At 56.0% G+C, this 24,033-nt stretch overlaps 1 protein-coding gene across 1 annotated transcript in view; it reads left to right on the forward strand.

Annotated features, from left to right (window-relative positions):
• Window positions 1–23,833, forward strand: part of SYN3 (synapsin III) — a 413,512-nt gene extending 389,679 nt beyond the window's left edge. The window contains exons 7-13 of the mRNA XM_062201982.1: window positions 256–398; window positions 4,068–4,142; window positions 8,671–8,773; window positions 12,924–13,058; window positions 13,791–13,878; window positions 20,306–20,597; window positions 23,701–23,833. Coding sequence (XP_062057966.1) covers window positions 256–398; window positions 4,068–4,142; window positions 8,671–8,773; window positions 12,924–13,058; window positions 13,791–13,878; window positions 20,306–20,597; window positions 23,701–23,833 — 969 coding nt within the window. The remainder of the gene's footprint in view (window positions 1–255; window positions 399–4,067; window positions 4,143–8,670; window positions 8,774–12,923; window positions 13,059–13,790; window positions 13,879–20,305; window positions 20,598–23,700) is intronic.
• Window positions 23,834–24,033: the final 200 nt, after the last annotated feature.

Genomic DNA, 24,033 nt, shown 5'->3' on the forward strand with positions numbered 1-24,033 from the left:
CAAGGTGTGTTCATCCCCCCAGCCCCGGCCAGAGCGCCCCCTTCTCCAAAGACTCCCAGCCTCCCTAAGAGGGCTGGGCCCCTCCTCCGTCTGCACCCGGGCAGGTACGCATCAGGTCATTGGCCTCCTGTGGTCTTCCCACAGGCATTGTCCCAAGCGATGGGGCCCGCACTCCCAGCAGCAGGGAGGGGCCTGGCGAGTGCCGGGGGGGAGGGGGAGTGCTGACACTCACCCCCTCCTCATCTTCCCACACAGATCAAAGTGGAAAACCAGCACGACTACCAGGACATCACGAGCGTGGTGGCCATGGCCAAGACCTACGCCACCACCGAGGCCTTCATCGACTCCAAGTACGACATCCGCATCCAGAAAATCGGGGCCAACTACAAGGCCTACATGTGAGTCCCTGCGTGTGGGGCTGGCGGGACGGGTGGGAGGGGCGGAGACGACAGGCGCCTGTGTGGCCGAGGGCGGAGCCTCCCCTGGCTCCTCGTGGTCCTCCGTGGTTCTCTGCTCTTACCCTTCCCCAGCCAGTGCAGCTGAGGGCTGACCTGTCTCAGTCTGGCCCAGGGAAGACAGACAAGGGCAGGGTCCCCCGGAGAAAGAAAGAAAAGTGGGCGCCCTGTCCGGGAGAACTGGGAGGACACACAGGATGCCACGTCGTCAGAGTCTAGGCTGAAGAAACTGGGTGCGAATGAGAAAGGGCGTTGAAGGCTGCGTGGATGGATTGGGGTTCTCTGCTGAGCCGAAGAGTGCCGTGATTGGAGCTATCCAGGGGGACTGCACAGAGCTGGTGGACACTGGGACCAAAAGCCAAGTTTGGGGCCGGCGTTGGTTAAGACACCGGTTGGGATGCCTGCATCCCGCAGCGAAAGATCTTGGGTCAAGTCCCACTCTGCTCTGGCTCCTGATTCTAGCTTCCAACTAGTGTGTACGCGGGCAGGCAGCAGGTGACAGGCCAAGGACTTGGGGCCCTGCCACCGTGTGGGAGACCTGGGCTGAGTTCCTGGTTCCCAGCTTCAACCTGGCCCAGCCTCAGCCACTGCAGGACCAGATGAGAACTCTCTCTCTCTCTCTCTCTCTGCTAATTAATTTCTCTTAAAATACACATATATTTTGGCACAAAAAATCTTGAAATTCATGCATTCATTTTTCTCATAATGTACCTTTTCGCGAAACTGTTGAAGGCCCCTAAGCACCTAAAAAACCTGATTCCAAAGCCTTTCTGCCTCTCACACTGGAATGACGGCCTTGGCATTGAAATGATGCGACCTCAGGCAGCCAACACCACCTGCTTGCCCAGCATTTATGGAGCACTGACTGTGTGCAAGGCAGGCTTGTTTGAGAGCTGCCATGGTTGGCCCTGGGCAGTTGGAAGTCTGTCTGTGTGCTTCTGTGTGGCTTAGCTTGGACCCTAGGCTAGGGCGGGCCAGCCCCAGGCCATAGGCAAATCCAGCTGCCACCTGTTTCTATGCAGACAGGTGTGCTGACCACAGCCACACACAGCCATTTCCGTGTGGCCCGTGGTTGGTTTTGTGCCACCTGGATTTCCTAGGACAAGGGTCAGCAAACGGGCCAGAGGGTAATCATAGCCTTCGCGACAACCCCTGGGTTTTGCTACCCACCTGAGCAGTGGGAGGGGATAGGGGCAGGTGACCCAGAAGGAAATATCCCCAGGACGGGGATGGGGCCCGTTCCCCAGGGGAGGGTGCTGCCCTGTCTTGTCAGTCACCCTCTCCCAGGCCAGAGCTGGCGCCCCCTGCAGGCTGACAGGCTCCCCTCCTCTGCCCTGGGCACGCCCGTGGCCCTCACTGCCCACCATGATATCATTTCCCTCCTCTCTCCATTGTCCCCGCTCCCACTTGACTCGGACGACACCTTGTCCCAGTTTCTTTTCTGGAAGATGACCTCACTGCCGCAGCCTTTCTGGCCAGCGCCTCCTCCAGCCTGCCAGCTCCAATGTGTCATTTGTCATGGGGTTTCCTGGCCCCTGCACTGGCCCCCATCCAAGGAAGGGGCTTCGTGTCAGACCCCAGCGTGGAATGTCCCCCCTGGCCCTGACCATTCAACCTCCTCTCCGGCCCACTTCCTGCTCGTGGCGACAGGGGTGTCATTGTTCTGGGTCCTCTTAGCCGTCCCAGCAAGGAAATCAAGCGTGCTCCTCACCCCTGTAGACACACACATCCTGGTTATTTCTCTGCGTGTGCAGCCGCAACAGCATCATGAAGCTAAATAGCATCACGCGGAGGCCTCCAATTTGCGCATCTGATACTTCGTAGCTCCTTTTACCCTCTCCCGGCTGCTATCTGCAACCTCCCACTGTAGCAGAGGAGGCCTTGGCTCCAGGATGCACCAGCCATTGACGTATTGGTTCAATCCCAGCCTTCGGGGACAGCTTCAAAACCTTTAGCCCTTGGCCCTGCGGGAAGCAACTTGACCAGCTACAGTCCAGTGCTTGTGTGCGGCCATCCGTCTCCACTCGGATCCAAAGTTGCTTAGGTCAGCCCCTCGCCTCCCGCCCCTTCAAGTGAGGTCAAGCACCTTCAAGTGAATGTTTGTGTCCGCCCCCTCTCCCCCAAATTCCTAGATTGCAGTTCAGATCCCCAAAGGGATGGGGTTAGGAGGCGGAGCCACTGGCGGCCTCTCATGGAAGCATCACAGCTACGAACCAGAACGCAGGAGGCAGGTCCTCGCCCCACGGGGAAGCTGCCGGCACCTCCACCTTGGATTTCCCATGCCCGGAACTGTGAGATATAGACGGCTGTTGTCTACGGCATCGCCTCACAGCCTCTTGGAAAGACTAAAACAGTGTGTGACATAGGCGGATACTTCTGTCCCGGTCTGCGTTCCAGCCTGTGTGTCCAGGGGCTGCCTCACGTCCAGGCCCAGGACACTAGGGATGCTCGGGACAAAGTCAGACGCGTCCTCTTCCCCCAGCTCCCGCGCCATCAGGGCAGGCAGGGAGAGGCGCGGTGCTGAGCACCGGTGTAGGGCTTGGGCCAGGGCGGTCGGCTCTGGCTGGGCAGGTGAGCTAGACAGGAAGCCCCGTTTCAGGTGAAAGCTGCAGGCTGACTAGGACCTAGGGAGCCAAAGAGAGAGACGAAGCCCTGCGTGGGGTAAAGGAAAGGGCGCAGGTCAGGGGGTGGGGGCTGTGACCAAGGGGGAGAGCCCTGGGCAGCGGCACACAGGTGCCGAGGTCCCTTGTTGCTGGAGCAGAAGAGGCAAAGGAGCAGAGGAGGGGGAGGGGGCAGGCGGCCTCCCAGCTGGTCTGCCTGTTCTTTGCTGCGGCATAGTGGCCCCAGGGGCTGGCGCTGTGGCACTGGATTAAGCTGCTGCTTCAGATGCTGGCTGCCCATGCTGGGGCACCGGTTCAAGTCCCGGCTGCTCCACTTCTGATCCAGCTCCCTGCTAATGGCCTGGGAAAGCAGCAGCAGATGGCCCAAGTACCTGGGACCCTGCACCCATGTGGGAGACCTGGGTGGAGTTCCAGTCTCCTGGCTTCAGCCTGGCCCAACCCTGGACATTGGGCCTTTTAGGGACTATATCAAGGATAGAAGATTCTCTGTCTGTCTGTCTGTCTGTCTCTCTCCTCTCCTTTTTTCTCTCTCTCTCCTCCCCTCCCCCCATCACCTCTCTTTCAAATAAATAAATAAATCTTAAAAAAAAAAAAGAGTAATTCCTTCTCTCTAAAGATCATTTTTCCTACATTTTGGGGTCCTCAAAAAATTGCAGAATTGGTAGGGCTACACTGCCCCAGTTTGCCTCAAAATCAGGAGGACAAGGTTTGGTGGATTTCATCTGATGGCGTAGGCACTTTTTAAATTAAATTTTTAGATTTCAAAGGTGGCTTAGGAATCAAGATCTGAGATCCAATAAAAAAATAAGGTAACCATTAGGAAGGGAAATAAAAACAAGAAAATCAAGCTGAGTTCCTAAGGTTACGTGCCATATCTAGTAAGAGCCAGATATTTGCATCAGAGTCTCCTAGCAGCCTAAGCAAAGAAGGAAAGCAGATCAGTGGCCAGTATGCCTAATGCCCTCAGTGTGTGTTCTTTGTTCTGCTACAGGAGAACCTCCATCTCCGGGAACTGGAAGGCCAATACAGGCTCTGCCATGCTGGAGCAGGTGGCCATGACCGAGAGGTAAGAGACAAGGGAGGTGCTGGAAGAGGCCGGGCTACAGCGAGGAGCCCCAGGGAAGAAGGCTGCCTGGCCCAGTGCCCACTGCCTCTCCACCCACAGAGCCCTGTCCTGGGCACGACCTCCTTTCCTGCCCACACAACCCACACTTTCCAGATGGGAGAAGGGAGTTCGGAGAGGGTCACAGGTCAGGGTCACGGCGCAGCTCGAGGGCAGAGCTGAGACTGGAGCCTGGGTGTCGTGAATCCGAGTCCTTGCGGGTTGCTGGCCCCGCACCCACTGCTCCAGGGAGGGGCAGGCGCCCTCACCAGTGCCCCCTGTGCTCCGACAGGCAGGAGGCATCCACTCTCGGCCTCGTGCCCCCTCACTGTGAGTAGGGACGGCTCAATTTCCCGTGAATCACGCGTGGCTCACGGGTGCACTTGGGCTCAAGGCCCCTCGGGTCTTTTCCCCAGGGGTGCGGAACGTCCAGCCCCTGGGCCACATTGAGACTGGCAGAATCATTTGGTCTGATCGTGCCAAAGCAACTACAGGCAGGACTCGCAAAATGCAATAGCTCTATAGCAGGCTAACTTTTCTGTTGATGATTTTATATGGCTGTGGATGATGTTATAAATACGCAAACGGCCCTGGGCAGAGAAAGAGGTTCCCACCCCTGCACACTGCCGTGTGCCATCAGCCCGGCCTCGCTCACACATTCTTTCCTGCATGCCCTTTGGGGTCAGAAATCTGTTCAGTAAGCACTTATTGAGCACCAACTGCATGCTATGTTGTGCTGAGCACTAGTAAGGCCAAGGTGGAAGGATCCGATGCCACCTGCTAAGAATTCTGAGCAGTGGCGCTTCAAGTTGGTTTAAGCATGAAGGGGGGTTTACTGGCTCATGTCGCTGAACACTCCAGAGGCCCAGCGTCAGGTAAGGCTTGGGGACGCCCCCTCACCCGCCTCGCCCGGCTTTCTCCTGTGCAGGCCTCGCTGCTGCAGGCTCACAGCCTCACAGCCACCGCGCCAGGAGAAAGATAACTCTTCCCGGGGAATCTCAAACCAAAGCCTGGAACTAAGCCTTGTTCACTGATTGGCCTGGCTTGGGTCACATCACCGTCCCCGGACCAATCAGTGTGGCCCAGAAGGCCGCAATGCTGTGATTGGCTAGGCCGACATCAGGTCTCTGCCCCTAAGAATAATGCGAATGAGACTCTAGGAGAGATAAAGACCCAGGGGTGTGAAGAAGGCTTTACCAGGCGGGAAAATCAATGCCGCCAGGCTCAAAGAGCAGCCACCACCCCCCAGCTCCCGGATAAGCAAGGAGATAATGACAGTGACAGTGAGCACCTGGTGCCCGCGGGGGGGCCAAGGGGGCACAGAGGAGGGACACCCAGTGCGGATGTGGGAGGGATGAGGTCAGAGAAGACTTCCTGGAGGAGGTGGGACGAGAGGCACCATCCATTGTTTGATGGGCACCAGCTGGGAGCCAGGTCCCGGGGAAACCGTGGCGGGGAAGAGGGAGAGAGGCCCCGCAAGGACCGAGTTGGCAGCACCTCATCCAGGACGACCCACAGCAGCAAGACGCACCCTGCTCCCCGCAATCTGGGAGTCCCACCCCCACCCCGTGCTGACTGCTCCCACGCAGCTGGGGCTCATCTCCGGGCACAGCTGAATGGTGTGGTCTGCTGCGGCAGCCGAGTCCCTCCCCGGCTGGCGTGCAACAGGCACGCAGCGTCCTCTTCTCCATGGCCTCTCTAGAAGGCGGGCCCAGCCTCCCCCAGGGCCTCCCAAGCTGCTCAGGGACGCCCCCTGCAGGCCATCATCTCTCTGGGGCTCTGCTTAGCCAGCAGGCACCCAGGAAGTGAGGCTCGGCTCTGGCCTGGAGTTCACGTGATTTCCCTTTTGCAGCCACAGGCAGTACTCCAGGGTCTCAACACAGCTCCCCAGCTCATCTCATAGGGGGAAAATTCTTAGGGACCCACAAACAGGCCGTGGCCACCTCCCTCCACCTGCTCACCAGGGCGGCTGCCTCCCAGGCTTGGTCAGCGCTGGTCCACCCCACTGGAGAGGAGTCGAAACACCTGCGTCTCACACCCTGCTCTGCCCTTGACCTCGGGGGGTGCCTGCCCCAGGGGTGCAGCCAGCTGGGCTCTTTCGATGCCCATCCTTTGAATGCAGAAATTACCTCTGGACCTGGGTCCAGACTTGCAACTCCCATTGAAAAGAACCCTGGGGAGCGCCGCAGCTCACTAAGCTAATCCTCCGCCTGCGGTGCCGGCACCCCGGGTTCTAGTCCTGGTTGGGGCGCCGGATTCTGTCCCGGTTGCTCCTCTTCCAGTCCAGCTCTCTGCTGTGGCCCGGGAAGGCCGTGGAGGATGGCCCAAGTGCTTGGGCCCCTGCACCCGCATGGGAGACCAGGAGGAAGCGCCTGGCTCCTGGCTTCGGAGCGGTGCAGCGCGCTGGCCGTGGTGGCCATTTGGGGGTGAACCAACGGAAGGAAGACCTTTCTCTCTGTCTCTTTCTCTCTCACTGTCTAACTCTGCCTGTCAAAAAAAAAAAAAAAAAAAGAACCAAACCCTGATGGGTGTCTCACCCCAGAGAGCTCACGAATGACTCTTAGAGCTTGGGAGCCCAAGGTCATTCCCAGCCACAGCAGCTCCTCGGCATCACATGGAAGCTTTTTTTTTTTTTTTTTTTTTTTTTTTTGACAGGCAGAGTGGACAGTGAGAGAGAGACAGAGAGAAAGGTCTTCCTTTTGCCGTTGGTTCACCCTCCAATGGCCGCCGCGGTAGGCGCGCTGCGGCCGGCGCACCGCGCTGATCCGATGGCAGGAGCCAGGTGCTTCTCCTGGTCTCCCATGGGGTGCAGGGCCCAAGCACTTGGGCCATCCTCCACTGCACTCCCTGGCCACAGCAGAGAGCTGGCCTGGAAGAGGGGCAACCGGGACAGGATTGGTGCCCCGACCGGGACTAGCACCTGGTGTGCCGGCGCCGCAAGGCAGAGGATTAGCCTAGCGAGCCGCGGTGCCGGCCACGTGGGAAGCTTTTAACAGATCAGAGAGGAGTCCAACACAGGGTGGAGCCCCCAGAGCTGGCACGTGTGAGCTTGTTCAGCTCTCTGATGAAGGATGTGCGACCAGAATCGGACGTGGTCTTCCCACTTTGTGGCTAAGGAAACTGAGGTTGCAAGAAGAGGCGCCCACCGGATTCCTGAAGGAATTCACAGCAAGAAGCCAGGCCCTCGCTCCAAGCTGGGGATTTTGCTTGGAGTCCAGAATCAGACAGGATCTGCGCTTGCGAGCCACGCGGTCACGTATTAATTCCCCGGAGCCTCAGTTTCCTCATCAGTAGAATGGGTGAAAGCTTTCCTGATGGAATCGAGGAGGGACTGGCGAGAGTGCGAGTCAGCTACGCAGGAAGAACGCCTGGCTCACGCTGGCTCATGCTGGCTCTTCCTTTGATGTCTGGGATTTCACCTGCTCCTCTCCATGGTTCCGTGAGAGAACTGGACACGGAGCCCAGAGAGCCAGGTCTCCTGGCCCTACCCCGGCCTTGCTGTGTGACCTGGGCAAGGCACTGCCCCCTTTCTGGGCCTCAGTAGACCCTGCTGGACAGGAGGAGGGAGCCGGCTGGAGGAGCACTTCAGCCACCATCCCCTTCCCCCTTAGTCCAGGCTGCACGGCTCAGAGACACAAATAGATGTGAGAGCAGCCGTGCCCTGGGTGACCCTGGGGAGCGGGATAGAGCACGAACACTGACACAGAGTCCCCTGTGACTCCCACACCCAGCCCACGGGGGAGGCCAAGTGCAAGCCGGGAGATTTCTTCAGACACAAGCAGCCCCTTGTTGCAAGGGCAAAGGCCGGGGTTGGGATCTGTCCCCAGCAAAGCAAACTGGCTTTGCAGCCATGGAGGGGCTGGAAAAGGAACAAAAGCAGCCGGACCAGAGGGCCAGGCCCCCGGGGCCAGGCGGGAGCCGCCGGCCAGGCTCCCCGGCCTGCCCCTGCCCCTGCCCCTGCGCAGGCAGCCTCGGGAGAATGCTCCCTTTGTCCCCAGAGGCTGCGGTCTGGCTGGGGGCTCTGTGGCGGGGAGGGAGGCCGGAGCCATCTCTGGAGCCCTACGAGCAGCTTTCCCAAGGGAACAGGGCTCCAGGGGCGGCCGGGTGTCCTGGATGGCCACAGATGGGGGAAGAGCAACCCCCCACCGCTGTGGAGCGTGCAGGGTCCCCGCAGGCAGGCCGGGATGGGTGTCTCTGAGCTCCCCGGACTCCTGTTTTCCCTCTCCTGCTCTGTCCAGCTGCGGCCTTGCCTCCCTTCCACTGGCTCTGTCTCCCACTGGGCCTCGGTGACCTTTCCATGGTGTGTGTGTGCGTGTGCGTGTGCGTGTGCGTGTGTGCATGTGCATGTGCGTGTGCGTGTACGTGTGCGTGTGTGTGTGTCTCCCTCCCTCCCTCCATCATGGCATGGATGCCCATGCAGCGCTGTCTCTCACCACCTCCCTCTGACCTGCCCCCTCTGTCGGGCTCACGGTCTGTCCCTCCCCGCCCGCAGGTACAGGCTGTGGGTGGACAGCTGCTCAGAGATGTTCGGTGGCCTGGACATCTGTGCGGTCAAGGCGGTCCACAGCAAGGACGGCCGGGATTACATCATCGAGGTGAGCGTGCCCTCCGGCGTGGCCACGCCTCCCAGCTGCCACAGCCAGCCCGGGCCTCTCCCCCTCCACCCTCTCGCACCTGCTCCTCCCACTTGGGTTGTAGCCCTGAAGGGACCCTCCAGAGCTCTTTGGTTCATGACCTTGAGCAATTTCCCCCCACTCCCAAGGGTAGGGGGAGAGCCTCAGGCCAAGGGTCAGCAAGACCCTGCCCCCTCTGGGCCTCTGTCCTCAGTGTCCACGTGAGGAAAGTGGGCACACTTCCTGCTCACCACGCATAGACTCCATCCTGTGTTCATTTAACAAATGTGGACTTGGGGTAGGCAGGGGCGTGGCTCTGAGGACACAGCTGTGGCAGGAAGAAGGGTGATTAAACAAGGCATGGCAGGTGTGGACCGATCCCAGGGGAACAGAGCAGGACAGGCGATCAGGAAAGAGCACAGCAGGGCTAGCACAGGGGCCAGAATCTCCCACCTGTAGTCCACGCCTCCCCCATGTGCAGTCCCCCGTGTCTCATGGCTCCACTCCGCCCCTCACACCCACACGCTGACACCCCCAGTCCCTTCCAGCTCACTCACTTTCCCAACCACAGCCGAGGGGCAGGGCTGACACAAGGCCCAGCTGGCCAGGGGGAGCCCTGTGGCTGTGCCTCCCGGGGTGTGGGCGGCTAATGGGAAGCACATGGCTGGGTGACCGCAGGAGTTGGCCAGCCCTCCCACCCCTCGTGTCTGCCCTGCTCCCCCGGGGGCGGGGGGGACCATGGAGCAGCGGGACCAGGTGACTCAGCGGGTGGGAGCCCAGCCAAGCCCAAGCTGCCTTTGGGTGAAGGAGGGATGCCGGGTCAGATACAGCCCCTCCGCCTGCCCCAGAAAGGCTGTGAAACCCCCTGGTTGGTGACCTGCACCTCACTAGCCCCTCCTGGTGGTCCTGCTCTCCTCCCAGGGCCAGGAATCACTTCTCTGGCTGCCACTGGTCCTTAAACCACCCCTCCCCCAAAGCCCCTTGGCAGAGGGGCCGTGGGAGGAGCCAGCACACCACTATGGGTGCGCACATTTGCTTCCCTAGGGAGACCCTGGGAGCTAGGCTGGGGGTGGGATGAGGATCCCTCCTGCCTGGGGTAAGGCAGCTCCCGGCCCCAGCCTGGCCTGGAGGTCCCTGTACTGCCTCGGGGGCCACCAGGCATGGGTGTGGCTCTGGCACACACTGGCACTCACTCAGTTGTTCACAACGGGGCCACCAGTGCCAGACCCAAAGCTGGTGAGCAGGACTGGGCAGTGATCAGAGCGGGGGCCCTGTGTGCCAGAGCTGCCATTTCAGAGCGGAGGGCACTGTCCCCCAGGAGAGCCCAACTCTCTCGCATTCGACTTCTCTCTGCTTCTCCTCTGCCCTCTCCCTCACGGAGGAAGAAAGACGTGTGCACCCAGGGCCCCAGGCTCTCTGCCTGCACTCACAGGGTCAGGCACAAAAGGCCTCTCACATGTAAGAAAAATGAAGTAGGGACCGGCGCTGTCACTTAGCAGGTTAAACTGCTGCCTTTGGTGCCGGCATCCCATGTGGGCGCCGCTTGGAGTCCCGGCTGCTCCACTTCCAATCCCGTTCCCTGCTATGGCCTGGGAAAGCAGTAGAGGATGGTCCAAGTCCTTGGGCCCCTGCACCCACGTGGGAGACCTGGAGGAAGCTCCTAGCTTCGGCCTGGCCCCAGCTCCAGCCAGTGTAGCCATGTGGGGAGTGAACCAGCAGATGGAAGATTCTCCGTCTGTCTCCTCCTCTGTCTCTGTCATTCGCCTTTCGAATAAAATAAATAAATGTTGAAAAATAAAATAGAAAGAAAAAGAAAGTGAAAGGAGTGAACTTATACCTCAAAAAATAAGAAAACAACTTGTCAGAAATGTTCCAGAAAAAAAAAAAAAAGAAGATGAGTTTTCAGTGGCTTCTTTTTTTTTTTTCCTCTCTTCCAAAACATTACAGACTTATTTCCTCTGCTTTGGGGTTTGGGGTGGGGTCAGGGAGCTTGTGACCAGGAATATAAAAGGTATTTTTCCTCAGTAAGAAGAAAAAAAAAAAAAACAGACTGGAAAGATCCAGAACTCCTGGCTCCTTGGCCACCTCTGCGGTGAGAACGGAATTTGTGTGAAATGTTTTATGCAGATCCTCAGGGTGAAATACACAGGGGAGGACCCTAAACACCCCCTTTCCAGCCCGTCCGGGCAGTGACACTGCTCTCTGGAAAAATGCTTCCCTGGGGAGACCCGAGTGTCCACTTCCTTTGGCCATGTCCACCACGGGGATTCCAAAATTCTCTGACCTCAGGTTCCTGCGGCGGCTGTTTCCACCCAGGGAATGTGGGAGACAGGGACCAGAACGGAAAGGCGTGGGCAGGGGCAGGGGGAGAGCTGGCAGGCAGGGGGCGGAACATGGTGCCTGCTGGGCACAGATCCGGTATTGACCTGGGGACCATCCCAGGGCACTGGGATCCCCACGCAGTCCCCAAAGGGCTCAATCTCAGGCCCGGCTGGCATCAGTATTCATATCCTTGAACTTGCTCTTCAGCTTCCTAACCCCTGTGGGGGCTTTTGACCCAGGGACACCCCCCCCCCCCAGAACTCCCAATCGGAAGAGTCCTGGCAGCTGCCCGGAGCCCTCACTTTGTAGTTGAGAGAAAAACAGTCCTTCGGAGCACAGGGCTCGCCCAGGGTCACATGCGGGCCCCAGCAGAACCTCAGCAGGGCCCCTGGTCTCCTCCTCCAAGCTCCTACCCTAAGGAGCTGTTCCAGTGTTTGTGAGCATTGGCCTATGAGACAGAAGGACCATGGGTGGCCAGCCATGTGTCCTTGAACTTGCCATCTCTTTGACCCCCACCCCAGTTTCCTCATCATTATAAGGATATGACTCAAGGAGCTATTCCAAGATTTGTGCAAGAGGGATTAGAACCATGCCTGGCATGTAGCAGGTGCTCAATAAAATCCAGCGCCTTGTATTAACCTCCTTGTCATTAGGAGCAGGGCTTCCTCCATGCAACAGGTGTTTGTGGAGGGTGCACCTGTTCACAGGACACAGGGCCCATCCCTGACCGCAGGGAGCTCACAGCCTTGTATGGAGATAGTACACAGGAGCTGACGGTGCTCCAGAAATGAGTCCTCCAGCCCAGCAACCCCAGTGAGGCCAGCAGGAGTACAGGTGCGAGGTTGTCAGAGTTTGTGCAGTCAGGGAGGGCTTCCTGTAGGAAGGGCTAGTAAGGTGTTCCCTGATGGATAAGAGTGAGCCAGCTAAGGTGTTGGTGGGGGGGGTGGGGTGGGGGATGATCTGCCTAAGGTGGGGGAGCCTGGTGAGCCCAGAGCTTGGGAAAAGGGAGACAAGACGGCGGGTTGGGTGGGGCTCGATGAGAGAGTGCAGGTAGCTGATTGCTACCGTAGAGACAGAGGGTGACAAATCCCACGGTTTTGCAGAGCTGCCAAGGCCTGATGCCTTGAGACCCACCTGGACCGTCGGCCTCCATGACTCGGGAGGGTCCCTTCTCCTTTCTGGGCCTTTCTCCCTCTGCAAAAAGAGCAGAATGAACAAATACGATCGCTCAGGCCCCTCCCCATCTAAGCACTTTGCTCAGGTGGGGATCGGCCCAGCACCCTGTGTGTGCAGTAAGTTTCGCCCCAGGCCTGTGTTCTGCCAGGGCCTGGAGAACAGCCCTTTACCCCCTCTCTTCCCTCTGAACCCTGGGCCACGTCCAGCCCTGTGTCGCTCTTTGGTCTTGATGGAGCCCCCACTTCACCATTTCCGGCTGTGTGGAAAGCCTTGACCTTGGGCCAAAGGAGAAGAGGCCAGCCCCAGCCCTGGGAGGGGGCCGGGGTGAGAAAGGAGGGGGCGGACACGGGCTCCCCAAAGAGAAACATCGAAAAGGTCGGCGAAGGCTCCCAGCAGCCCCGCGCAGCCCGGCGTCTGCAAACTGAAGCCAGGCAGCCGGTGAAGGGGAACTGAAGAGAGCCAGGCCACTCCGTGGGGCCCGGTCCCAGCTGGAGGCGCCGGGCTGAGCGGTTTGCATGGAGGACATCGCCATCTAGTGGTCCCTTCCGCCTCCTGCCCTGAGCCCACCCTGAGAGCTGCCCAAGGGCCAGGCTCTCCCAGCCTGGGGTCCTTCAGCCCTGCCTGTCTCCCACAGGTGATGGACAGCTCCATGCCCCTGATCGGAGAGCACGTGGAAGAGGACAGACAGCTGATGGCTGACCTTGTCATCTCCAAAATGAACCACCTGCTGGCGCCAGGGGCCACGGTGCCCTCGCCCCTGAGACCTTGGGTGAGATCAAAGATCTGCAGCCTTGGGACTCGCGAGGCTCTCTGGGGATGAGCAGAGAATCCAAGGGGATGCCCTTTGAGGAGACCACCTCCGAGAGCCGGGGCCAGGGTGTGGACAAAGGCTGGGCATGGGAAGAGCTTCCCCCGCAGCCCCCCAGGCAGGAGTAGGGATGAGCGTGGAGGCTTGGTGGCCCTGCCTCCTCCCCCACCACCCTGGGAAAACACATCTCATGGGCAGAGATTCCTGACTGCTGCCCCTCCCGGCCCTCCACGTCCTGGGCTAAGCGGGGTGTGTGAGCGTGGGTACACACGTGCCCTCCGGGTGCCCCTAGGCACCGGTCAGGAGAGGCCACTGTGTCGTCCATTCTCCATCCACCAACCCCACGAGCTCCCACGGAGCTCTTCCCGCCATGCTCCCCGCCAGGAGAGCATTCTCCAAGGAGTGGTCTCGCACCCCCAGCTGCCTGGGACAGCAAGACTCAACGCGACCCTCCGCCAGGCCCCAGCTTCCCCCACATGCACTAATCTATGAGGATAGGTGTCCGATAATGGTTACACTCCAGGGGCTTGTGGGGGGTGGAGCACGGAGCCACAGGGCAGCCTTCTGACTGGGCAGGTTCTGGTGGGGATCACACACCTGTGAATACACTGGGGCACACACCTAAGACTTGTGCACGCCCCTGTACGTGGCCGTGAGTCATCAGCAGGCTTCTCTCCTCTCCGCCCGCTCCAGGCTCCACCGACCAAACCAGCGAAATCCCCAGGGCAGGCCCAGCTGGGCCCTCAGCTGGGACAACCCCAGCCACGGCCGCCTCCACAAGGTACGACCCAGGCCGAGGGACTGAGAGAGGCCATCTCAGAGTGGGAGCTGAATGCATGCAAGGTTTCCAGGAGGCATTCTGGCAAGATCCAGGCTGCTGCTTTATCCACAGAATAGGCCCATGTACTCCACCTCAGAGCGAGCTTTGTCTCCCATGAAAGTTTGAGTCCTTGTTGCTCTACTTCTGATCCAGCTCCCTGCTAATGGCCAGGGAAAAGCAGTGAAACATGGCCCAAGTACCTGGGTCCCTGCCACCCCAGGGGAGACCTGGTAGAAGCTCCCAGCTTTGGCGGCCATCTGGGGAGTGAATCAGTGGATGGGAGATCTCTCTGTCTCCCCCCTCCTCTCTAACTCTGATTTTCAAATCAATCAATCAATCTTTAAAAAAAAAAAAAAAGGAGAGAAGAAAGGGAAGACAGAGAGCAGGTGTATTAAGTCCCGTTAGGTTCAAGCACTGTGCGAGGGACCTTGCCATCTCTTTTCTCATTTTCATCCTCCCAGCCTCTCTACAGCAAAAGCAGGTGCCCTGCCTGTCCTCTGTACAGAGATGGATATCGAGGCACAACAAGGACATGACAGGTTTCCAAGTCTGGTCTTTGAGACCTTCTAGAACGTGTTTCTTCCGAGCCACAAGTAGTGCCTGTTTATAGATCGTGGGCCAACCAGCTAGCGTGAGAGAAGAAAGAAAAGCGGAAGATTATATCCAAAGCTGTGTCGAGTACTATTCTTCCTCAAAAGTAGCCTAGTGTTCCTGCGTAAATGCCACCGTTCTTTTAGATAATGAAGAACTATTGGCAACAAGATGAGAAGAACTCGTGGTGGTAGCTAAGCAGGTGTCTACAGGAAAGTCAGCTACCCGGGCATCCTCTCACACAGGTTTGCAGCAAGTGCCCCTTGCTTTGCCCCTGGCATTCCAAGCCTTGTGGGCTCACGCACTGCTCTCCTGCCATCCCGGAGCCCCCACGCACCTTTGCAGTCTGTCAGAGCAGGCGGATTCATGGCAGCCTTTTAAGGATCTGCTAAAACACCCATCAGACAGAGGTCATTACTGTCATGTCGTGGCTTCCCAGTCACTTTTATTAAAGCGACAGATGTGTTTCTTCTGGAGGGGGTGGAACCAGCTGTGGGCCTCCAGCGGCTTCCTCTGGTACAGGTCTTAGATGAAATGACCAATCCATCTTGCTTACCCAGGCTGCTTTTCCTGCAAAGGCAGACCGTGTTTCAGAACAGCGCAGCCGCCCAAGGGCACGCAGCTGGGTACAAACGAGCCTGGGCGCCATTTGACATATCCTTGTGAGTTGGGATCCGGCTCCAGGTCTTTGGTTTCCACAGTGATGAAGGGAGGGGGCCTGTGCTTGAGACAAAGCCACTGAAGCAGTTAGCAAGGTGTCCAGCTCAGCGCAGGGTGCTTACATGATGCTAGGTCTTGCAACAGCCAATGTACTACAAACAGCTATTCCATGATTCTCACTATTAATGGCTTCTGTTTTGCTAACAATTCTGACATGCACAGGGTTCTTAATGATTCTCGTGAACCATCCTTATACCTCTCTCCCTGCCTGGCTGTCATGCTGTAGTTGGGAATATTCCAGAACTCCCTCTTCAGCACCCTACCAGGCTGTGCCTCTTCCCTACCCCCTCCTTTCCCACTCGGCCCCAGGACTGACTTTTTAAAACCACATTTGAGCAGAGTCTCTTTACAACAGAGAGCTACTGTATTCTCATTTCCTGCCTGGCCCATAGTAGAGGCACGCTTGATAAAGACATATTATATTAAGGGACATGAGGCTAAACACACGTTTAGTGAGCTGAAAAACAATCCATTTAAAACCAATTAAGGGCATGAAAGAAAATGCCCAGTGAATTAACACTCAGATTAAAAATAACGAGGCTAACTTCAAAACGTCATCCTCATTGAGTTCTCCAAATAACAAGCTCACATTATTAACTTGCTTCAAATCCACTGTTCATTTCCAACTCAGTGACATTTTCTTTTAATACACATTAATTTTTTTGCACCAGTCCTGGGCTTAGCGAATACTGCCTATATCTTAAAGTGCATATTTGCTTTATGTGCTCGAATAAAAGCAATACTAAATTGTTTGCTTTGCCAAGAAGCTAATAGAACTAACAAGGGTGCCTCTTGGTGAACCCTAGGTGTATGTTAGGGACTCAACAAAGAGGGAATTCAAGAGTACCAAGATTTTTCCAAGATATGATGGGGGGATGGGGAGGAGGGCACTTGAGATAAAAGTAGAAAGCAAGTGTTTTCTTGGACTGCAGTGAGTTTAGAAAATATAAAGTTTCCCATATTCACAAATCAGAGACTTTGACATAAAAAGGAGATTTCCAGCTTCTGACAGAGCATACCAAGAAACAGCCTGAGTCCAGCCACTTAGCACCTTCTGGGGCTTCAGTTACGGCTGCTCCCCGCACAGAGCCAGGGCCCCTCCATCGGGCACCAACCCCTCCTTGTTGTCACTTCCGTAGCCACAGGGGGTCGCTGGTGATTTCTTTATGCTTGCCTCTCTTCAGAGAAATGGTCCTCACCTAAAGCCACAGGGCTTGTCTTATGCTCACCTACTTATTTATTTTGCATACCTGCCTGACCCTATAGGCATTTTGAGTTTCAGATCAGGGGATCCTCCAATCTCCTGGGACACAGCCTGGAAAGAGGCAATTACTCAAAGTCACGTGTAATCAGTTGCCAAACTGGTGTTGTGATTTAATCTAATTAAGAGAGAGCTCACGGAGGCAGGGGGGGAGGGAGGGAGCAAGCACACACCATGTCTCGGTGAGGGAGACATGATTCATCCTAGATCACACAGCTAGCTAAAGGCAAGGCTTGAGCCGGGACCTGGGGCTCCTGGTGCAGTGTAGAGTTGGGGTCATCAGACGCACAGGTCTTGCCCTCCACAAACGTGCCCAGCAGATGGGACATCTGATATCCAATCCTCACTCGGCTGGAGGGAGCCATCTTTTGTCAGCTCACACAAAGACCCCAGGAGGACTCCGTGGGGAGGGCAGATTGGACTCTTGGCTCTCGCGTGTCTTAGAAGTGGCACCTTGAGCAAGCCACACAGTCTATCGAGGCTCAGCTTCTTTATGCGCATGAGGATGGTAACGATGCCGGATGCACAGGGCTGCTGCAAGGGTGCCCAGAGCCCAGGAGCTTCCACCTGCAAGCCAAGGGCGTCACAAGCTTGGTGATGCTGGAGCTCCCCAGGAATGATTGTGAGCGGAATTCCAAGGCCCCAGGCAAGCAAAGTGCACAGTCCTCACCCCGCAGCCCTGGGTGAGGCAGATAGGCTGCCTGGCGCTGTCTTCTCCCCAGGCTGTGCACCTGCCCCTACAGAGTCCAAAGGCACCGTGGTGAGGTCCTGCTCTGCCCTTTTGAGAGCATTTCAGACAGCTTTGGAAGCTGGGAGCTAAAAGGAGCTGGAGCCCACACCTCTGTAACTCTAGCATGGCCAGTGGGTCTCTACTGAGCACCCCGTATGCAGTGGCAGGGATAAGGCAGCACCCCCTGGGAGCTCCCCGGGGTTCCCCTCCTGGGGAGGAATTCTTACTAAGGCTCAGCCTCCCACATCTTCCCTCCAAGCGTGTCTGGGTGAAGGGAGAGGCTGCTTTTGAACGCTCTTAGACACGTTCAGTGAACAACCCACACAGTAAGGGATGGCGCCTCTCGGTTTCCAGCCTAATATATCTTCAGGGTCAGTGAGCAAAGAGAGGAAAGTTCATATCCCTCAGAGTCGCACCACTGAGAGCCCCACCGCTATGTTTAACAACAGCACCTGGGCTGCGTTAGAAACGCAGAAGCACAAACCCCGCCCATGGTAATTAACAAACCACCACCGGCTGGGCAGCTTCAACACAGAAATCCATTTGCAGTTCCGGGGGTTGGGAGGCCCAAGATCAAGGTCCCCAGAGTTGGCCGCTCATACCGCTTCTCTCCAGCCTTCTTGCCGTGTCCCCACGGGGCCTCTCTGTGCACAGCACACGCATACTCACTCCTGACGTCTCTTGCTGTTCCTACAAGGGAACCACCCCTATGAGATTAGCACCCCCTCCTTTGTTTAACCTTTGTCACAGTGTTAATCCCCATTTTTGTTACTGTAGCTAAGATACCCGAGAGGCACTTCTTGGGAAGGAAAAGCTTTATTTCCGTTTATAGCTTTGGAGGTTACGGTTCAGGATCAGGTGACCCCATAGGCCTGCATCTGATGATGGAAACTGGTCATGGCAGGTGTGGAGGGCCAGTTGCACGGTGAACCAGAAAGGAGAGGGAGCAGCCGGACAGACCTTGAACTTGAATGATCAACCCTCTTGGAGGGTCCAGCCTCCAAGGCAAGCCCTCAAGTGACCTGAAGACCTCCTTCCAGACCCGCTTCTCAGATGCTGCAGTCGGATCAAGGCTCCACCTTGATCCATCAACCCTCAACATTAAGACTTCAGAGTCTGAGCATCTTGCATGAGTCCTGCTGTGCTGTCACAGCTTCCTGTGGGTCCTGGCTCCAAATACAAGTGCATCCAGGGGTATGAAGGGGGGGGGCACGGTTCAGTCCCTGACACCATCCCAGACGGACTGTATGAGAATCAGCTGAGACGTGTGGTTTCAGCATGTAACCTTCTGGTCTTTCATATAGCTCTAAACATATGTGCCAAGAGGGAATAAAACCTTACAGGCGGGTTTATAAGCCTATTTTTTTTAAAGATTTATTTATTTATTTGAAAGGCAGAGTTAGAGAGCAAGAGAGGGAGAGAGCGAGCGAGAAAGTGAGAGAGAGAGAGAGAGAGAGAGAGAGAGAGAGAGAGAGATCTTCTATCAGCTGGCTTGCCACGGACCGGCTCTATCAGAGGCCTCAGACCGAGGGAGAACGAGGGCGAAGGTGTCCAGGAGAGCAAGAATCGACGGGGGGAATGACAGACAGACACCCAAATTGTATGAGTATGTTGCTGCGTTTATTTGCTGTAAAGCATAAGCTTTTATTCCGCTTTTACACGGAACTTGGCAAAGCAAATACAGGCTTCCAGGCAAAGAAATGACGCTTACAATCATTAATCAGCAGGACATTCTAACTCACGTGTGAGACAATAGTGGTTTCGGTTTTTCAATCTACATATGCCGTGAGAATCGTTTTTGCACTTTTATGAAAGGTCACAGAGAGTTCATTTCTTAACTTAAAGACAATTTTTCTTTTATAAATTTCTTGATCATTTTATCTCAACCTCCTCTCACACGCACTAATTCGCTACCTGAATAATAACTAGAGGGGGTAAATATTTTCCGCTTGTGGGGCCCACCGAGGACGAGTCCACCACCGCCCACTAATTAGATATTGTTCATATCCTTTTGGCAAAATTCTCTTGGGAATCTTTGCTAATTCTTGCTCTCTTTTGGAATCTTTTTTGGGCGTGCACATTTCCTAATAACATCTCCAAGTGGGCTTCTGCCGTGCCATCTCCTTCATCAAAGCTAAGCAGCTCCAGCTGCTCCGTGGGATCGAGCAATGTTCCCAGAGTGCCATTCGAGGTCAATGCCCAGGCTGCATTGTGCACAGCCTGGATGAATAGCGGCGCCCACAAGGATATGTTCCCGGAGGTAAAGTTTATTGAATCCTGGTGTCCCACCTGTACCCCACTTGACTGCACATAGCATAATGAAAAAGCACTGCTAAAATTAAACAAAAGCAACAGCAAGGAAAGTTCTCTGAGCCAAGCTGGCAGTTTCGTGCCTTTCTAGCCGCCAGGGGCCATGACGACCGCTGACTGCATGGGAACCGCCTGGGGCTTCACTCCGTGGAGCACTGACCCCACCCCTCCAGCCTGAGGGTCCCAACATGGCAGCAGTTTTGCTACGCAGATGGGACAGCTGTGGGTGTAGCACTGGCTCACTTCTCCAAATAGCCGTACAGCCAGAGCTGGGCCAGGCAAAAGCCAGGAGCCAGGAGTTTCTTCCAGGTCTCCACGTGGGTGCAGGGGCCCTGGCACTTGGGCCAGCCTCTGCTGCTTTCCCAGGTGTATTAGCAGAGAGCTGGATCAGAAGTGGAGCAGCCGGGACACTCTTGGGCACCCATATGGGTTGCCGGCATCGCGGGCAGCAGCTTAACCCGCTCCACCACAACGCTGGCCCCGAGCCTATTTTTCTAACGTCCTGGTATACCTTTAGCATGTATTATCAACAGCAACCTCAGTCACTTCCTGTCAGTCTGCTGTATCGTCTGAGATGATCACAGTGAATTTCCTTCTGTGAATGTATCTGACTGTTTCTGGTCACCTCCTCTGTTCTTAGGCGGCTCTGTTGTTTTCTGGTTTTCCCTGTCATAAAAAAGCACCATAATGAACATCCTTGAAGCCTCCTTATTTGTGCACAGCCATGTGAATGCTGAGAGAATGTGAACTTGACCTGACCTCTGTTTGATCTGCAGGGGGCCCTCGTCAAGCTCAGTCTCCTCAGCTCCCGAGGTCTGGAAGCCCCTCCCAACAGAGGCTCTCCCCCCAAGGCCAGCAGCCCCTGAGCCCCCAGGCCGGCTCTCCACAGCAGCAGAGGTCACCAGGGTCCCCACAGCTGTCCCGGGCGTCCAGTGGCGGCTCCCCGAACCAGGCCGCCAAGCCGGGCGCCACCCTCGCCTCTCTGCCCCGGCCACCCGTGCAGGGCCGCAGCGCCTCCCAGCAGGGCGAAGAGACCAAGAAGTCAGCACCACCTCATCCTCATCTCAAGTAAGTGCCTGGGCAGTTGTGTGGGGTGGGGGTGGGGGCGGAGCTGGGCTGAGCCAAGGTCAGGGACTCGGAAACAGAAGAAGACCCAATGACGTTTTTAAAAATCTGAAATTCAGGCCGGCGCCACGGCTCACTAGGCTAATCCTCCGCCTGCGGCGCCAGTACCCCGGATTCTAGTCCCGGTTGGGGCGCCAGATTCTGTCCTGGTTGCTGCTCTTCCAGTCCAGCTCTCTGCTGTGGCCCAGGAAGGCAGTGGAGGATGTCCCAAGTCCTTGGGAGACCCGGAAGAAGCTCCTGGCTCCTGGCTTCAGATCAGTGCAGCACCGGCCATAGTGGCCATTTTGGGGGTGAACCAACAGAAGGAAGACCTTTCTCTCCGTCTCTCTCTCTCTAACTCTGCCTGTCCAAAAAAAAAAAAAAATCTGAAATTCAAATGTAACTGGTATCCTATATTTCTGTTTGCCAAGCCTGGCAACCCTACTCTCCTGGGATCACTCATGTGGCAGCTCTGTTGGGCCTAATGGTCCAAGGGGGCCTCGTGCACACAACTGGTGTTTGGAGCCTGCTGTCAGCTGGGCCTCACTTCCCCCACGGCCTCTCCTCCCTGTGGGCAGGCAGAGCATCCTCACCTGTTGTCCAAAAGCCTTTAGTCAAAGCAAGTCACACGCCAGGCCCAGACTCAAGAGAAGTAGAAACAGATGCTCGATGGGAGGCACTTCAAGATCACATTGCCAAAGGGTGGACAATGGGGACAGGAGGAGTCGTTGCCTTCATTCTTGTGAATGTACCACACACACACACTCTCACAGACACTCACACACACACAAACTCACGTCCTGTTTCCCCTCTGGTCTGTCCCTGGTGTGAGTTCAGAAAGAAGGATCCCAGATGTGTTTTCTCTGGAAAGCGTCTCCCTTCTTTCAACCCCAGATACTAGTATCCGCAATCGTAGTTTCACACCGAATGCCTGTTGCCCCTTTGTATGGGCCAAATATTCACCTACGTTTCTTTGAAGTTCTCACAAGCGTAGGAGTTGACAACGTCGTTATCCCAGTGTGCAGATGAAAAAACAGAGATCACACGACCTGCCCGCACTTCCACCATTGGTAAGTGGAAGCAGGGGCACTGAACCCAGGACATCCAGTGCAGGGACCAGGCTCATAGTTTGCAGGCACAATTTTTAGAGTAGAGGGTATCTTCACATGGTCCAAAGATCTAAAAGACAGCAACGATATCAAAGAGGCACTGAAAGCCTCACTCCTGCATTCCGTCCAATGCCTTCCTCCTCCAGTGCCTAGAAAGGACCACTCTTGTTGATCCTTGTATGTCCTTCCAGGCTTCCCTTTGCAAATACAAAAATGCATACATGTTCTGACCCACTCTCCCATTTTCTCACACAAATAGCGAATTCACCAACCATATCATGTGACTGCTTGCTTTGTGTGTTTACCAATAAGTTTTGGAGCTCTTCCACACCACTCACAGAAACTTTGTTCTTTTCACAGCTGCATAGTATTCCACTGTGTAGCTGTATGATAGTTTATCCAATAAATCCACCATAACAGAAACAGCTCGATCTTACAAACACTCCTGCAATTAGTAACCTTGAATGTATCTTTTTTATAACTACAGGACACACTGTAGAGAAAATACATGAAATGGTATTTTGGATCCAAAGATAGATGTATCTTTAGTTTGATACATATTAGCAAGTAACCTTCCAGGCCACGAGGCATAGTGGTGGATGGGACAGACTCTATGGTCAGTTTACCTGGTGTTCAAATCTCAGCTCTATCACTTCAAGGCTTCATGACCTCAGAGAAGTTGCTTAACCTTTCTGCACTTCCATCTTCTCCCAGGCACAATGATAATGACCCCACAGGATGTGTGCACAGGTAGGGCTTGGCATGCCCCTGGCACTGTGCTGGCATATCTGTGTACAGCCTGTCCCCATGTGGAAAGATCAGCCCAGCTAACCACAGGACAGATGGGGCTTTGTCTGAGCCAATTCTGGACACTGCCACATCGCTACAAATACCTTCGTCTCCTGACTTACTTTTATATAAATGTATTTGAAAGGCAGAGTTAGAAAGAGAGAGAATCTTCCATCCACTGGTTCACTCCCCAGATGGCTGCAATGGCCAGGACTGGGTCAGTCTGAAGCCAGGAGCTTCTTCCAGGTCTCTCATGTGGATGCAGGGGCCCAAGCACTTGGACCATCCTCTGCAGCTTTCCCAGGCCATAAGCAGAGAGCTGCATTGGAAGTGGAACAGCCGGGACTTGAACCAGTGCCCATATGGGATGCCAGCACTGCAGACAGCTGTACCACAGTGCCAGTTCCCTGGCTTAGTCCTTTAAAGTACTTGGTTCACCTCAAGTCAGCAGCTATGAACTAAATCTCTACTCCATGTCGCATCCCAGACAAGGCTCTGTGAGGGGTAGTAATAAGCAGGAAGTGACATAGTCCCTGCTTTCTAATGTGATGAGCAGACCACACGCAGGACTCTCATGCTTGTGACAAATTCATACCCTCTCTTCCTGTCACCTCCACCAGTCTGTGAGCTTCTTGAGGGCAGGGCGTGAACTGTCTTGCTCCAGCCCTTCCCACCCAGCACGCAGCCTGGCACTGAGAACGAATTCAGCAAGTAGCTGCCGCAGCCTGGCCCTTGGGCCACCCCTCGGTTCCAATGGCTGGCACAATGAGAACCCCAAAATGCAGGGTGGGGCTGGGGCACCAGGGGGCCATCAAGGCTTCGAGGAGGAGGAGGTGGGAGTTGAGGCCCAGCTAGACCAACCCTGGCTGCTTTGCAACTGGGATAGAGGTGCGGTAGTGAAATCACTCACCCGAGACCGCCGATGTCGAATGGCAGAGGAAGGTCTGCACAGGCTGGGCACCTTTTTCTGCCGAGGGCCGTGTGGAGGCCTATCACATCATTCGTGGGCCATAGCAAGTGATCGAGTTAAAAGCGAGCCTGCTGTAGATGTCCTGAATTGTGGGTCCTGCCCACCCCGCGCAGTGTTAAGGATGTGGCTCGGCGCCTGGCTTCTGCTTCTTTGGGCTCCTTGGCTTTGTCTTCCCCCAACCCTTGCCTTTGTGTTTCAGCAAATCTCAGTCCCTGACCAACAGCCTCAGCTCCTCCGACGCCTCCCAGCGCGGGCCCCCCAGTGAAGACGAGGCCAAGGCCGAGACCATCCGCAACCTGAGGAAGTCCTTCGCCAGCCTGTTCTCTGATTAACCTGTCCAGGTGTGGGGGTTGGGGGTCGTGGGAGGGGGCGCACCTGCTCTCTCCTGCCTCGTCTTCCTCCTCAGCCTGGGCTCCTGCTGGGAACAGAATGGAGGGCTGAGAACACACTTTCTAAATGCCTTTGACCCAGGAACTAATTATCTACATGTGCCCGTTTCCCTTGACCTTGACCTTCCAGTGGCGTCTGACTT

Source organism: Lepus europaeus, chromosome 10 (genome assembly GCF_033115175.1).
Source record: "Lepus europaeus isolate LE1 chromosome 10, mLepTim1.pri, whole genome shotgun sequence".
NCBI lineage: Eukaryota > Metazoa > Chordata > Mammalia > Lagomorpha > Leporidae > Lepus > Lepus europaeus.